The 17,827-nt window shown below is 36.0% G+C and overlaps 2 protein-coding genes across 2 annotated transcripts; both read right to left on the reverse strand.

The window, feature by feature from the left end:
• Positions 1-206: 206 nt before the first annotated feature.
• On the reverse strand, positions 207-9,429 carry LOC125776092 (uncharacterized). Its single transcript, XM_049446977.1, has 3 exons — positions 8,327-9,429; positions 6,544-6,729; positions 207-340 (listed from the first exon to the last, which is right to left on the reverse strand). The coding sequence occupies exons 1-3, from the start codon at positions 9,285-9,287 to the stop codon at positions 207-209; spliced, it is 1,281 nt and encodes a 426-aa protein (XP_049302934.1). The 5' UTR covers positions 9,288-9,429.
• A 4,371-nt stretch (positions 9,430-13,800) lies between these two features.
• On the reverse strand, positions 13,801-15,565 carry LOC125776093 (uncharacterized). Its single transcript, XM_049446978.1, has 2 exons — positions 15,293-15,565; positions 13,801-14,259 (listed from the first exon to the last, which is right to left on the reverse strand). The coding sequence occupies exons 1-2, from the start codon at positions 15,563-15,565 to the stop codon at positions 13,801-13,803; spliced, it is 732 nt and encodes a 243-aa protein (XP_049302935.1).
• Between the last annotated feature and the right edge of the window lie 2,262 nt (positions 15,566-17,827).

Here is a 17,827-nt window from a genome sequence, read left to right on the forward strand (position 1 = left end):
AATATTACTCATATATTAGGGAAAAAATCGAAAGTATTCACTATATCGCTGATGTTGGTGCTTGTTAAAGGTCTTAACTAATTGCATTCACCCCTGTGGATGAACGTCTAGCCACAATCCGAAGCGAAGCGAAAATGTTCTTCAACATATCGGTGATTTGCGCCCACGCCCCGGCGGAAGAGAAGAACGATGTGATCAAAGATGCCTTATATTAGCGCTTTCAGCGCGCCTTTAACGCCAGGGTGTGCAAAGAAGCTATCTTTGGCACAACAATCAGTTAATTCAGCCTCCGCGATGAAATATCCACAAATGGGTTGAGGATGATCGACTTCGCCGGGGCCTGAAATATGGTTATCTGTAGTACTAGATTCCAGCACAAGAAAATACATCAAGCTAGCTGACTGTCTCCGGATCGAAAAGCCACCAACCAGATCGATCATGTTGTGATAGACGGAAGACACGTCTCCAGTGTTCTAGACGTATGTGCACTCCGCGGTCCTAACATCGACTCGGACCACTATCTTGTTGCAGCCAAGATTCGCACCCACCTCTGTGCAGCAAAAACGCACGTCAACAAACACAAGGAAGGTTCGACGTCGAGAAACTGCAATCACAACAGACAGCCGAACGATTTTCTACTCGGCTTGCACTCCTGCTCTCTGAGAGCACTCGTCAACAACTCGGTATAAGGGAAATATGGGACGGCATTTCAAACTCCTTACGTACAGCTGCAACCCAAACCATTGGTTTTCGGAAAGTGCAAAAGAACAGCTGGTACGACGAGGAGTGCCGTGTCGCAGCGGAGAGAAAACAGGCTGCCTACCTCGCAACGTTACGATCGACCACAACACGTGCGCGATGGGATAGATACAGAGAGTTGAAGAGAGAAGCGAGACGCAATTGCAGACAGAAAACGAAAGAGGCCGAAATGCGTGAGTATGAAAAGCCTAACAAGCTGGCCGACAGGGGTAATGCTCAAAGATTCTACGAAAAGATGCGGCGGCTTGCCGAAGATTTCAAGACCGGAGCGGTGGGGGTGTGATAAGGCCATGTGAGATAAGACCATAATGGTCTCATCCAAATGAGAGATAAAGCCATATGGTCTAATTTCCATTTAAATGTGAGATGAAACCATATATTTTTTTGATCAGATGGGACATAAAGCCATATTTTTTATTTGTAAATGCGAGGTAATGCCATATTTTTTCTTTTAAAGTAAATGGAAATAAAGCTATGAAGGCTTTATTGCACTTTTGAAAATGGTTTTCCAGAAAAACTAAGAAAACTTTTCGCATGGGGGAGGGGGCGGGCCGGCGCACAGTGAGACAGCCCAATAGTAACTGCGGCAAAAAATGGTTTTTGACGTGTGATCCAATTTGGATGAAATTTTCACAGTATATTAACAGATATATGAGTAACAATTCCCTGAAATTTCAGCCTCATAACTTTATTACTTTTTGGTCTAGAGCAAGTCAAAGTTGAGGTATGCCAACGCGCTTGAAATATGTTAGTTCAATATGTAATAATCAAAAGCTTATTAAAATAAAAATACATAATAAATGTAACTTTAAAATATTTTTTTAATTAATTTAGTTATTGTAGAATGAGTAAATGAAAAAATAAATTAAAAAAAAAAACACAATTTTTTTTTTCTTAACAACAGAATTGTGGTGCAAAAATTGAACATTTTGCATTTTCAATGGCCTAGGAAATATAGAGCAGCCCCTCGCCCTAGGTGAAGACTTACTCCAAATGAAAGTTTGAAATCTCAGCTTTAATTTAAAGTAGAGAACATATAGCAAAAGTTTGCAAAAGCACATTAAACATACAAAAAACTACAAAAAGTACGTAACGTAAGTAAAAGCAAAACCTAATGAAATGAATAATTTGGATGCAGTTATTTTGAGAACAAATTCAGCTGAAGCATTGAAATTTGGAATTTCGCCGCTACATGCTCGAATAAAATTCATGGTAATATAACGGGTGATTTTTTTGAGGTTAGGATTTTCATGCATTAGTATTTGACAGATCACGTGGGATTTCAGACATGGTGTCAAAGAGAAAGATGCTCAGTATGCTTTGACATTTCATCATGAATAGACTTACTAACGAGCAACGCTTGCAAATCATTGAATTTTATTACCAAAATCAGTGTTCGGTTCGAAATGTGTTTCGCGCTTTAATTTTGTTCAGCGATGAGGCTCATTTCTGGTTGAATGGCTACGTAAATAAGCAAAATTGCCGCATTTGGGGTGAAGAGCAACCAGAAGCCGTTCAAGAACTGCCCATGCATCCCGAAAAATGCACTGTTTGGTGTGGTTTGTACGCTGGTGGAATCATTGGACCGTATTTTTTCAAAGATGCTGTTGGACGCAACGTTACGGTGAATGGCGATCGCTATCGTTCGATGCTAACAAACTTTTTGTTGCCAAAAATGGAAGAACTGAACTTGGTTGACATGTGGTTTCAACAAGATGGCGCTACATGCCACACAGCTCGCGATTCTATGGCCATTTTGAGGGAAAACTTCGGACAACAATTCATCTCAAGAAATGGACCCGTATTTAATATATTTTAGAAAATATGGCACTTTTTGTGTTGAGGTAGTATGGGTGATGGGGTTAAAAGTGGGCCAAAGTTCAATTTTTATTTCAAATAATGTTTGTAACTATATAACATTAAAGTATACCAAAATTGAAAGTTATACCTAAAGTATTACGGACAATACGGCATTTTACAAATTTCTACTGTATGGCAGGTGGGCGTAAAAGTGAGCGAATTTCTTATTTTTTTCTTTTAAACTGGAATTGTCTCAAAAATAACCTGTGCAAAATTTCAGAGCTCTACAATGACTCCTTGTATTTAATGACTGAGTAGGCAATTGAAAAGTAAAGTCCTCTCTCGACGAACAAAAACCAAACTCTATAAGTCGCTCATAATTCCCGTCCTGCTATATGGTCCAGAGGCTTGGACGATGACAACAACCGATTAGTCGACGTTGCGAGTTTTCGAGACAAAAGTTCTGCGAATGATTTATGGTCCTTTGCGCGTTAGCCACGGCGAATATCCCATTCGATGGAACGATGAGCCAGAGAACGTATATCATAGACAGAGAACGTCTATCATAGATAAGGTTCACGGCGCGGAGATCGTAAAAATATTTTTGGCTAACTCGGTCGAGATGGTCCTGTTTCACCACTGCCAGCTCGGCAGGAGAAGTTTTAACATTTTCGCTTGAACAGAGCTGAGCCGGAAATAAAAATTTTGCTCAAAACTATTAGGCTGTTCACGGTAAGGTGGTTATCGGGTTATGTGATTATTAGATTAAAAATAACCTCTATGCTCCGTGAGCACCCTATGTTGTATGGTTATTTGCTTATTTTTATACAAACAGCTGTTCATTGTTTACAATTTTAGTTCAATGAAATTCCAACTTATAAAATGCCTAAACAAAGTTTAAAAAGCAAAATAATCGAATTTAAAATAAGTTCTGCTATTCAGGAAATGGACTTTATTGAAGGTATGTGCTTATTAAATAATCCGAATTTTAAAGGTTCAAAAAATGCTTTGTATAAAATTTGCAGACATCTTGCATAATTTGCTGATTGTAAACAAAAAACAGCTGTCAATAGCAGATTTTCTAATAAGAAAATCTAAATGGAAATGCCATTCGCTTAGTTTTATTTATTTTTTGTGCTGCCATTTAGTAAAATTCCGACGACTTTCTAACACTGGAAATAAGCAAACAACCACATAATCTGTAAACAAGGGCCTAGGTTGGTCAACTTTGACATGAAAGCAAAAAATATGAGCTTCGCCATTGGTTGTCCGCGTCAACGGAATTTTTGCATGAAACATTGAATGTACATATTTACATACATTTGTTTCATGTAGACAAATGTACAAACATTATGCGTATGGTTCTTTTATATTTATTTACATGCAAACATAATTATACATATATGGGCAAATGTGCGACCGCTTGGTCTTTTAACATGATATCGAAAAGTTTATTGACCAAAGCAAATATTTATGTATTTAACCTATACATAAATATAAAATGCATATTTAGGTAGAAATACAAATTTTATTAAATTATACATTTGCAAAGATTTTATGGAATTCATCATAAAATAGCTCAATTTTAAAATATATATCGCTCATTTGCTGCAAGACCGGCATAAATCATAAAAAACGTGATTTTTGAGTTATTATTATTATTATTATTATTATTATTTATTAGACACATTATAAAATATTATATCTAACATAGTATGGCGTACTAGCTGCAGCGGCCTTTGACGCCTATCTTATAAATAAGTTTAATATTATTACAATTGGTTGATTAATCTAAGTTGTTCTATGAATAAGTAAATTTGATTGATATTTTTTAAGTTAATATGATTTAAACAGTCTGTAGGGTTGATTTGATTAAAGAAAATTGCTCTGATTCTCGCGAAGTTGGGACAGTGATCTAAGATATGTTCGGTTGTTAGAGTATTGCCGCAGTCGCATCTTTTCGGTGTTTTGTTGGTGATCAAATGTTCGTGTGTAAGTTTCGTGTGTCCAATTCGTAGGCGTATATAAATTGACCATTTTGATTTTGACGTGTTTGTAGGATATATGGCGCCGAGGCCATTAACATTGAATTTGGTATATCGGTGGTGGAAATTTTTCCAATCAGCCGTTTTTTTTTGTTGTAGATATTGGGATATATAGTGTTGGAGGTCCTTTTCGGACGATGGTGTGAAATAGATGGACGGAGACTGGGCTATTAAATTGGCTGTTTTATCTGCAAGTTCGTTTCCCATAATTCCTTGATGACTTGGCACCCAGAAGAGAACTATTTTTTTTCACTAATTATACTCCGAATTTGAACAATTAAATTGTTATGACAGTTTAGATTTTATACGGCAGAAATTGTTCATAGACTGTCAGAACATATAACGTATTTTCCTGAGTTATTCCCTGCAAACGAGCATGCCTTTAGTATGGCTAAAGCCTCGGCGGTGAATATGGAATAATGGTCAGGAAGGAGACCTCCTGAAATCATAGTGAAATGGCGAAGGCGGTTGCGATATTCGATTTTGTTGCATCGGTAAATAACCAGTTGTATGAGTTTAGTTTATAACTTTCTTCCAAAAATAGTTTGCGGAATACATTATATTGAGTGTGGCTTTTCTTATGCAGATGAAGATTCAAGTTTATCGACGTGTCTTGCAATGTCCATGGTGGAAAACTGGGTTTTCTTTTTGTTAATGTAGGTAGGTGTAGGTTGAGTTGTTTATGTAGTGATGCACAGCGACGAATGGTGGATAGCACTTTATAAGAGCGCTTCGATTTGAGTGCATTTGCGAAACATTTATTTAATTGGTGGTTTGGTGTGGTGTTGAGTTTTGGAATTAATTTTGCAGTTGTTTCAAACAAGCTATCCTCTATTGAAGGTAATCCCGCTTCTGCGAGAATACATCTTGGCGGTGAAGTGGGGAAAGCGTTTTAAGCTACGGCGGATAGCAGCGTGATATGGAGCTTGAATTTTTTTTATGTTAGCATTGGCACTCCATCCGTAAATTGGGAGACCGTACTCCAACTTGGAGAGAATCAAAGCTCTGGTTGTATTAATAAGAGTATTTACATGTATTTCTGAGAATTTTGAACTAAGAAATTTAATGATATTTAACCGAGATTCTAAGCTAGTCCTTAAGGTAATACAATGTTGATTAAAGTTAAACTTATTATCAAATATTACTCCAAGAATTCTTAAATTATCTACGAGTTCTATGTTAATATCATTAGATAGTGTATTATTAACCGTACAATGATGCTTACGGCAGATATGTAATACTTTGCATTTATTAATAGATAACAAGGCACCCGACGAGCTTCCCCAGGTTTGTATGTCCTGAAGGACGTTAGAAAAGGTATTTTTTATTTTGTTAGTATCTTTTATTTTGGTATAAATTATTGCATCGTCTGCATAGACAGATATATGCAAGTTTTTATGCTGCAGTACAATTGAGTTAAGTTTATCGAATGCTATAATGAATAGGATCACTGATAGAGGGGAACCTTGTGGGATGCCGTTAAAAAGTGGGAATGGTTTTGACAGAGTGTTGTTAACTCGTACTCTGAACGAACGGTGGGCCATAAAAGCCTTTATCGAGTTAAAGACCCTAGGTCCAACCTTCCAGAGTTTTAGTTGGTGAAGAATTGCATATACTCCAACGCGATCGAAAGCTTTTTCGAAATCAGTCCCCAGAATAGTGACATGGTTTCGTGACGAAAGAGCATCCGACACGAAATGATGTATTTGTAAAAGAGCGTCCATCGTTCCGTTTTTCCGCTTAAATGCAGATTGATTGTGGGAGATAAGCTCGTTTTTGGTTACAAACCACATAATCCGTCGCGCTAGAATCTTTTCAAAAAGTTTGCTCATGCATGGTAAAAGAGATATAGGTCTGAAGCTGTTTATGTCGTGGGTGGGTTTTTGTGGTTTAGGAATGGGTATGATCACTGCTGTGGTCCACGTATGGGGGTATTTACCGTGTTGCAGTATATCATTAAAAATTTCAATGAGCTTGTGTTTTGTATCAGTTGTCATATTTTTTATCATTGGGTAGGAGATACGGTCGAAACCTGGTGTTTTACCTTTTGTCTGACTTAGTGCGGCTTCAAATTCTGAGTAAGTAATATCGACTTCGAGATGTTTGGCCGAAGGTGCAATATTCTCTGGAAGGTAGTTTAGTGATAATATGTTAGTTTTGTTTGAAATGTATTCCGAGGAGAAATTTTGGTCGTTTGAGTAATTAGACCATTTCTCGCCAAATGCTTCAGATATATCTTTAGATGATGTGAGGAGTGTTTGGTGGACTTTTAAAAATTTAAGTGGAGATTTGGGTGTGCCGGTTAGGCTTTTTATGTCAGCCCAGATTTTTTTTGGAGAAGATATTGGAGATATCTGGGACGTGAATTTTGTGAGGGCTGTTCGTTTTGCTACTTTTGCTTCTCTCTTAAACAATGCGTTTGCTTTTTTATAAGCGATAAGGTTGTTAAGTGTCATGTTGCGTTTGAAGTTTAACCAAAAAGTTTGTTTGTCCTCCCGTAGTTTATTGAGTGTGCTACTCCACCAAGCTACGTTTCTTTTATGGGGTATGCCTTTTGTTTGTGGTATTGATGTATTTGCTGCTTTGTGGATTGCTTTGGTTAATAAGGCAACACCTTGGTGGATGTTGGAATAATTGAAATTAATCGATTTTTTAGATAGTTCGTTTTTAAATTTAACCCAGTTAGCAGCATCTGTTTTATATTTTAGTGTAAGTGTGATTTTTTCGGATTTATATTGTGTACTAATGTTAACGACGATTGGATAGTGGTCACTGCCGTGGAGAAATTTATCGATTGCCCAATGGCATCTATGGTAAATTAACGGTGAGACCATGGTTAGATCAACATTTGTAAATGTCATATGTGTTGAAAAGTGGGTTGCCGAACCATCGTTAAGAAGAGTGAGGTTGGCTTTCTCTAAAAGGTTTTCTATTTTTTTGCCACGACAGTTGGTTGAGGAAGATCCCCATAGTGTACTCCATGCGTTGAAGTCGCCATTGAGAATTAAAGGTGTTTTAAAATGAATTAAGGGATTCAACAGGTCATTTACTGAAAAGTTTTGACAGGGGGGAATGTATGTGTTTATTATTGTTATTTTTGTATGTAAGTCTAGTTGAAGAGCGTCAGATAAAATGTTTGAGTTTAGCGGTATGTGTTTGTGTGGAATTTGTCGCTTTACTAAGAAACCAATTCCTTGTTTATTTGTTGAATTAACATTTAGATTTTTAAAATAGCCAATATATGGTTTTGGGATGATAATATTATTAGTGTTGTATGGAAAGTGTGTTTCCTGAATACTAATAACATCTGGGTTTTTTTCTTTAATTAGTAAAATAAGTTCTTGATAGTTGTTAATGTATCCTTTCATATTCCATTGCAATATTTTTAATAGTCATTGAATAGAGAGAAGAGAAATTGAAACAGATGTGGTACGTAATAGGGAATAGAAAATCGGAGAGACTTGACTAAGAGTTAAGTTCTCTCATTGATTTGTCCAATTCCTTTGTGTATATTTCGTGAGAATTTCCACGGCTGGTGGAAGGCAGGTAATTTGCCGAAAGAATGCTTGGAATGTAAGTTGTTTTTTTAATTTCGTTGTTTTCGTTTTCGTTTTTATTTTTATTTTCATTTGTTGGGTTATTGGGAGTGAAGGAGGGGATTAAGGATAGAGTGGGAGCGTTTGTTGGTTTTTTGTTTGGTTGATCTGTAATTTTTTTTGTGCTGTTTTTGTTTGTGATGTCTTTGCTGGTTTGCATTTGGGTTTCGTTGACGGAGGTAAAAGAGGAGGCGGTTACTGAAGAGTAACTGAAGGAATTAGTAATGGGATTTTGTTGCTTATACAAAATTTTAGCTTCGCGCATGGTGCATTTGTTTCTTGTTTTTATTTTTAATACTTCTTTTTGCTCTTGATATTTTTTACACGTGGGTGATGAAGCCGAGTGCTCCTCCCCACAGTTTGCACATTGTGATCGCGAACAGTTATTTGGAGAATGAGGTGGAAAATTACAATTAATGCATATAGTTTGATTCTTACAGTGTTTCACCGTATGCCCTAACAATTGGCAATTTTTACAACGCATTGGATTTGGGATGTATTCTCGTACCTTCACAGTGTTCCAAGAAATAGAAAGTTTGCTGGGGAGTGTGTATAGGTCAAATGTTATAAGAACAACACCGGTGGGTTTTGGTGTACCATCTATGATTCTGTTGAATTTGTAAACTGAGGTAACGTGTTGTGCTTTAAGTTCGCTGACAATCTCTTCCTCTGGTATGTTATTGAGGAAAGGCGCGTAAACTGTGCCTTTGATGTTATTTAGGGATTCATGTAGTTTACACGTGATATCGCAGATTCCAGGTAACTGTTTGGTTTTCAAGAATTTATCAGCCACCTCTTTGCTTTTGACAAGCATGAGGAGACTTCCATCGCGTAGTGTAGCTATGGAGATTATTTCCTTACTAATGAGTTGAATTGCTCTATGGACGACAAAGCATGAGTACTCTGTTATGGGTTTTACTGTATTTTTGGCGGCAAGTGTTATGTATTTTGGGTTTTGTGTTTGCACGATAGGAAGATCTGGGAATTCAATGGGAGTTTTTTGATAATGTCTTTTTTTCTTGTTTTTTGGGCTTTCACTTAACAGAGAAAACATGTTTTCTCTTCGGTCGGGCGGCCCCGGGGCCATGATTTTTTAATATTTCTGTTTTTGTTTATTTGATAATAGCACACTTATAGCGAGCGAAAATTTAGTTAAGCAAGAACGTGAGAAACGATTGAGCAAGCGAATTTTTCACCGATGACGTCTGTTCACGCGGAGTATTAGTCGAAGACTGATTTTTGAGTTAATGCTGCAGAATTGTTCGATATATCATACTTCATGTTGAGTGAAAAATTCATATGAATACCTCTTATATGCTCCGCTTGAGAAGAGGTGTAAGGTTGGAGTCACGGTGTAAGGTTGTAGTCAGTTGAAAACTTTAAACGCGTTTTCTGGAGAATCGATTTTTTTTTAACTTATGCCGGTCTTGCAACAAATGAGCGATATGTATGTACATACTTATGTGCTTTCATAACAAATATATTGTATGTATACCGATCTATAAATTATAAGCAGAGTTGTTTGAGCATAGTAAATAAGCGAATCTTCATACATTCCTTTACATTGGAATTCGCATTATTTTTCTCATTTAACCCTGCATAGCCAATCATATTTTTATGCGTTATAACCAATGTTAGTCGATTCGACTAATGTACCCTAAAAATCGGTTCTATGGAACCGGTTCTTCATTAAATATTACAAAAGATATCAAAAGAAGAAAATTATACAGTTTTTTGTTTTTAAAAATAAAAAAATCATTCATATTTAGTTTATTTTTGATTAATTTTGGTATAAATTTACTTGCTACTCTTATTCAGTCTTAGTAGTATCTAACAAAAAAAAAATAAAAAATAGAACATAACTTAAAAACATGAAAGACTTTCTGCCGTTATAAAATAAAGCATTACTTTAAGTAACTAAACTAGAAAAAAACTTTTAAATCATTATTTTGCACAGAAGGCACAAAGCTCTTCTTTGGCTCACCACAGGTACTTTTGCCGCATTTTGTGCATACTGTCTTCGTCATGCGGTGAGAAAGGGGTTTTTTCTTTTCGCTTATCATATTGTGCGTGTAGATCACATAGCTATTAACAAATGCAATATTTAATATGCCTAAAAATAGGCACATTGTCCATCTCTTTGTTTTTCGTGAGCACGACATAACACTACACATCTGGTCAAGAGTGTCAACGCCACCCTTTGTTTTTTTATAAAACTCGACCAAATTTGGCTTATCACTTAGTGGATTAATTGCCCCTTCTTATTAGGTTTTGCCATGTACGAAAGCAGTGTTAGCTTGTTATCGTAGCAGAACATAGCGGTGCCAGTTTTTCTTCCTTTTTGCAGTTTCATTTCCTGCGGAATTTCTGCTTTGTTTGCACGCAATGTACCAACTAATGTGAGCTTGTACGGCTCTTGTAACAGCGACTTTGCGAGCGGAACTGACGTGAACCAATTGTCCATCGTAATATTTCGATTGGAGCCGTGGACAGTTTTCGTAATTTCTTTTACGCAATACTCACCAAGAGGAATATTACTACAGTTGGTACCCTTTCCTAAATAAGGCATTGCATCCACTACATAATATGTTCCACTATCGCAGAGAACTATGATCTTTAGCCCATATTTAGCTGGTTTGTTTGGGATGTACATTCGGAACAGGCATCTTCCACGAAATGCTAAGCTAAGCTGCTCATCAATCGTGAGATAGAGCCCGGGGTTATAGTTCTCCCGACATTTTTGCATAAACATTTCCCAAACATCTCTTATAACGGGTGATTTTTTTGAGGTTAGGATTTTCATGCATTAGTATTTGACAGATCACGTGGGATTTCAGACATGGTGTCAAAGAGAAAGATGCTCAGTATGCTTTGACATTTCATCATGAATAGACTTACTAACGAGCAACGCTTGCAAATCATTGAATTTTATTACCAAAATCAGTGTTCGGTTCGAAATGTGTTTCGCGCGCGTGTTTTGTTCAGCGATGAGGCTCATTTCTGGTTGAATGGCTACGTAAATAAGCAAAATTGCCGCATTTGGGGTGAAGAGCAACCAGAAGCCGTTCAAGAACTGCCCATGCATCCCGAAAAATGCACTGTTTGGTGTGGTTTGTACGCTGGTGGAATCATTGGACCGTATTTTTTTCAAAGATGCTGTTGGACGCAACGTTACGGTGAATGGCGATCGCTATCGTTCGATGCTAACAAACTTTTTGTTGCCAAAAATGGAAGAACTGAACTTGGTTGACATGTGGTTTCAACAAGATGGCGCTACATGCCACACAGCTCGCGATTCTATGGCCATTTTGAGGGAAAACTTCGGACAACAATTCATCTCAAGAAATGGACCCGTAAGTTGGCCACCAAGATCATGCGATTTAACGCCTTTAGACTATTTTTTGTGGGGCTACGTCAAGTCTAAAGTCTACAGAAATAAGCCAGCAACTATTCCAGCTTTGGAAGACAACATTTCCGAAGAAATTCGGGCTATTCCGGCCGAAATGCTCGAAAAAGTTGCCCAAAATTGGACTTTCCGAATGGACCACCTAAGACGCAGCCGCGGTCAACATTTAAATGAAATTATCTTCAAAAAGTAAATGTCATGAACCAATCTAACGTTTCAAATAAAGAACCGATGAGATTTTGCAAATTTTATGCGATTTTTTTTAAAAAAAAGTTATCAAGCTCTTAAAAAATCACCCTATAGGAGCCAATCTGTCATTAAGACGTAAAGTTCTTTGAGACCTTTCGTCAAAACGCAAACACGCCATCAAGAAAGTAAATCGGGAGCGGCTCATTGTTGCTATGTATCTAGTGCCAGAATATTCTGAATTAAATAGTTCATGAGAAGTCAAATGGTTATCTTTTATAACAGCGCTTAAGGTCAAAATTCCAATAAGAGCCTCAATCTCCTTTTTATCAACTGGCTTTTCAGTGGCATACTCTGCATTAGCGCTCTGTTTCCTTTTTTCAATTTCCATATTGGTATAGCGAACCACCGTGTCTATAATTTCTTCAGTAAAGAAAAGCTTGAACACTTCTAAAGGTTCAGTAATACCCTTAGCCTGTCTTGTTGGTCACCTAGCCTGATGCACTATATTTCCCGCTGAACGATGCCGTCTTCCTTTGCTTGTCGTCCATTTGTGTTTATTCTTCCCACGTAAAATGTTTTTTGAAAAAGGTATAATATTTTTGTAAGTCGGTTGAGTAGGACTATTACTGCTTTCTTCATCGCTGCCTTCCAGATTGTGATCACTGCCTTCATAACCATCACTATCTACTGCTTCATCTGACGAACTTCCCTGCATCATTTCTTCGGATGGACTTGGTGCGTACTCGCTTTCGGAAGCACTGAAATCTTTTTCTTTATCATCGGAAAGATCCAAAATTCTCTCAATTTCATCGTCATATATTCCATGTGCAGCCATATTACTCGCTAAAAAAAGTTGCATTAAACCCAATGTTAGTCGTAACGACTATCTTACTTTTACAAACACATACATACCCTTCAGCTAATCCACACAACGTGACTGTGTTCATCGGCAGTAGCTTTCCAACTGAATCAACTGTCACAGTATTAAATGAGAAGACGATAGAAAAAAAGGAAAAAAAAATTACGAGAGCAAAAAGAAACAATGTTAGTCGAAACGACGACGATCTGCTTGGTAGAGCTTTTCAATTAAGACCTGTTTCATCTGCGTTGTACACAAAATCAAAATCGTATTCTTTTTCATCTAGAAATTCTTTTAACTCGTCTACAAAAGAGTCGGCTGATGCAACTTTAGCAGAAAGTTTATCTGCTTGAATCTCCACTTCTCGAATGCCATGTCTAGATTTGAATCTTGCTAACCATCCACAGCTCGCTTTGAAAGAATTATCACCACCAAGTTTTTGATTAAAATCCAATGCTTTTTCACATAAAAGGGGTCCTGATATGGGCTGGACGCATGCTCTCTTTTGTAAAACCCAAGTAAAAACTGCATTCTCTCGAATTTCATTTTGAGATTTTTTCATAACTTTACGTTGCGAACTTCCATCTTCTTTTTCAAGCGCGAAAGTAAATTTCATTATGGCATCAGGATTCTTTTTAATGTCTGATATCGTAGAAGTTTCTACACTCTATATTTGTGCCAACTTACTGCCAGATTCACCATTTTTTATACTTTTAATTATCTTCACTTTGTCATTAAGAGACAACACTACTCTTTTTCGCTTGGACATTGTAAACTTCCAACACAAAAAGGCGGACAAAAATAAGAGACAACCTTTCAGTTGAACGCTATCTAAGAAAATGAAACTATAACAAACACTATCCCGCAAACAAATGAAAGCGGGAGTACACGTAACACGATCGGACGCGAAAATAAACTTGTCGTAACATGTATCATTGCGCCGTTAAAACATTTTCAAATTGACAATTAGAGCCGAGACGAATGAGTCCGGATAATCGGATATTCGGATAATCGGGATTCTACTGTACTTATTTATTAAAACAAACAAAACATGTACATATGTATATATTTCAATAGAAAAAGAGCACAAATAATTCAATAAATAAAGTTTATAATTTTTTGATGAAAAATTACCGTAAGAAAAATTCATATTATTAATTCTTCATTTAACCTTATCAAAAGCAAATTATTGATATTTGGTGCGTTGAGCCTGGAACGATGCTTAGTTAAAATTAACGAAAGAGCACTAAAGGCACGTTCCACTGAAGTCTGACTACATGGAACAGATAGAACTACTTCGGCTAATTTTGCTAAAGCTGGCTCATGGCTTCGCAAACCTTTCCAGTAATCCAGTATGTCTGTTTGGAAAGGCATCCGAGTTTCGTGTGCTAGTCCTTCAAGTTTTTGACGAATTGTTTGAACATTGCTTGTTGACTGAGGAGATTGCTGTGTCCAAGAAGTAACTTTTTGTTCAAGTAAGTGAAAAGTATCATTTGAAGACAGAGAAGGTTCGAATTCAACTTGGCTGGCCACTGGATCTGCATCATTGCATATTGGATTTCCCTCCAAAGAACTTAACATTGTGCTTGTAGGAATTATATGTGACTAGAGAATATAAACCAACAAAACATGATAATCATATTTTATCGATCAGTAAATTTGGTAGGTTCCTTAATGTCATGCATAATTTTTAGTAAATAATAAAGTAAAGATATTGTAGATTGAAATGTACTTACTACCGCCTGTTTTCTTTGCATTTCATTGAAGAACAGTGAATCCATATAATTAAATCTTCGATCCATATATAAAGCGGAAACGAATGCATTGTTTTCAAGAAGCTTTTCCTTCCGCAACTGCATTGATCCTAATAAAGTACTAGCGAAGATATTGTTCGGCATAGTTTCCAATTTCGTTTCGCAAAGCAGCCAATCCCTGTAGAAATCACCCATTATATAATCTTCTGTTTGCAAATTTCTTGTACATTCAGCAATGGGCTTAAACGCAGCAACAAAATTTTGTACGAAATCCCAATTTATTTGACAGTTAACTTCATGAATATTTCCAAATTCTTCCAAGTTCAAGAGAGAATTTAACATATCGAACGTAGAATTCCATCTAGTTAAATTGTCTAATGTAGGCATTCGGATACCTTCACCAAAATTTTCATTACGAATCATTTTTCGAAGAAAACGTGCCGCCTCTCTACACTTTGTTAATTCTGTTGAAACAGTTTTATATATCGCTCATTTGCTGCAAGACCGGTATAATTCAAAAAACGTGATTTTGGAGTTAATGCTGCAGAATTGTTCGTTATATCATACTTCATGTTGAGTGAAAAATTCATATGAATAGCTCTTATATGCTCCGCTTGAGAAGAGGTGTAAGGTTGGAACCACCGTGTAAGGTTGTAGTAAGTTGAAAACTTTAAACGCGTTTTCTGGAGAATCGATTTTTTTGACTTATGCCGGTCTTGCAGCTAGTTGGAGCGTATGTACAGCACATCTTACCACCGACAATACCGAATTCAATCTAGTGTGAATTTGTTCATATTCATCACCATCCGTGGTTTCACTTTCTTGAAGTAACTCTGAAGTTTTCACAACGTTCGCTACATTATCGGTAGTAGATATTCTTCTACCGCGTTTATACCAAAGTTATGGAAACTTTTTAAGATTTCTTCCTTTAGAAACAGTGCAGTGTGTCTTTTTTTCAATTCCACCATCCCAATAGTAACAATTTTTATTTGAAAATTATCAATAACTTGAACGTTAATTCCCAATATACTTTTTTCCATTCGTGAAGCAATGTCCAACTTTATGCAAATCATTTTGTTTCGTAGTAAATCAGATCGTTTGATTTTCATTTGTTCGGCACACGTGCCAATCCTTTCAATTATATTCCTTGAGTTCATATTAAATTCGTGTTCATAAGGCTCTAATTTTTTTAAAATACTGTTCATCATCAAAAAGCCTAAATGCATCGTCTTCCTGATTAAAATTATTTGCCTACTCACAATACAACTTAAATTAACGGTTAATCATGCTCAAGTGCACTCTCTGCTGCATTACTGACTTTATCATCAATACAAAATACTGAGTGCTGAAACCTGAGATGAGAAAAAGAAACTTGTGAGGAGTATTATTTTGAGGAGCACGTACGTTTGCCGTAAATATTAGAGCGAAAAGATAAGATAAGTATTAAAGAGAAATATTCTAGAAGAGCACTCTTTCCTTTGAACTCACAATTGAGGAAATCAAAATTTATTGCTCCTCAATTGTGTTGTACTGAGGAGGAAAATAAAAATTTTACTTCTCAGTGATGAGTATTTGCGAACTCTGCTCGAAACAAAGGGCTGGTGGTGGTCCGTACGAGGAAAAGCTATTAACTGCAGCAGAAGAGCAACTCCTCCAAGCTACGGGGATAGATGTTGCTGTAGAAGGGTTGACCGTAGTAAAATCTTTAGGAAATGTAGAGCCCGAAGAAGGATTAAATGAGTTGGTAGAAATGATTATAGATAGCGAGGAAGAAGAAGATCCGACTTCATCCACCAGTCATAGTGCGACAATGTAAAGCGAAGCCCACTGTCGAAAGTGAAAAGCTTTCTCTTTTAAAATGCAATTTACGCGCATATGAAGTAAGGCAAGCGCAAATAAATAAAAATATTGAGAAACCATTTGTTCTAAGGGAGAGATCTCTCCAAATAAAAGAACAGGCACATACTGCAGATATGAAAATAAAAGCTGTAGAGTTGCAGATTAAAACTCATGAGCTTGATATTTTAAAGAGAAAAAATCATACATAAATACCAATATATAAGATACATATGTTAATTCCAAGTTCTTTATTGAAAGTATATTTGTTAAAATAAAATATGAATTCAAATGTTGTTGGAACGTTTAATTCAATTATTATCTAAAGACAACATAATAACTATTACCCAAAAGCCAGACATTTCTCATATTGTTTCGATTATATGCTTCCTCCAAAAATCTCCTCTGCGCAGAATGCTTCCATACGAAGCAATCGTGAGCGGCTCCACCATATTTTGAATCAATAGCTAAAATTTGATGTTCGTAATGACAAATCTGCAAATACATATACAGTATACTCTCGAAAAGTAAATCGATTGGTATTTTGGGTAATTTACTTTTTCGAATAATTTACTTTTCCAAATATATACATAAATTATCTGTTTTTATAATATTAAATGCATTTTTAAACTTAAAAAATTCATTCATTTATTTGCTTCAATAAAACATATGGATTTACATGAAAAACATATTTACATTTACATACATACATATGTATTTACTATGAAGAGAAAAAATCTTGAATATTCTTTTGTTTTTTTTTTCTTTTGCAATATATTTTCTTACCATTTTTGTACGACAATTCAAAAAGTCTGACACCTAATTTGCATAGTTTTCATTTTTAAACCAATGGATCAAGTTGTTTACGCTTTGAATTCCTTCCACATATGTCACTTTGGGTTCCTGGCTGACTTCTTCTCCAGCTGAAGTGTCTGACAAAATTTCTATTTCATCAGCAGTTTCTTTGTTTACTAAAAAGACGCGATAAACAAGAGAGTAAGTGTTTTTGCAACATCGTAAAAAACGCTGCTTGCTTCGTTTCGAATTTTTTATCACACTCTCTGAAAAGTAAATTAAAAAAATTACTTTTTCGAGGTGCATGTGTAATCTTAAAAGTGATTTACTTTTCCGCGATTATTTACTTTCTGAGAATTTACTTTTCGAGAGTATACTGTACATATGTATGTACATACATACATATTCGTAAGTAAGTGGTCTTCAAATCCAAATATATACATAAATGCATATGCTATGTATATATTTATGGGTACATCTACATATGTGTATATGCGACTTACTATCATTGAATTAAGACTGTGTTATCCTTTTCTGTTGAAAAACATATATTCATTCACAGTTGGTTTTTGAATGCCAAAATGTATACCATCAATACATCCGATAACTAAACATTTGTATATGTATTTATTTTTAGCATCTTTATTTAGTCGACAAACATACCTCCTGGAACTTTATATTTCTCAGCATAGAACTCTATGCACTTAGATAAACGGTTTGGTAAAAACTTAATGAAATGTGGACAAAGTTTTGTTTCCATTCCTCTACAATTTTACATACTGTGCTTT

The sequence above is a fragment of the Bactrocera dorsalis genome, chromosome 2 (genome assembly GCF_023373825.1).
Source record: "Bactrocera dorsalis isolate Fly_Bdor chromosome 2, ASM2337382v1, whole genome shotgun sequence".
Lineage (NCBI taxonomy): Eukaryota > Metazoa > Arthropoda > Insecta > Diptera > Tephritidae > Bactrocera > Bactrocera dorsalis.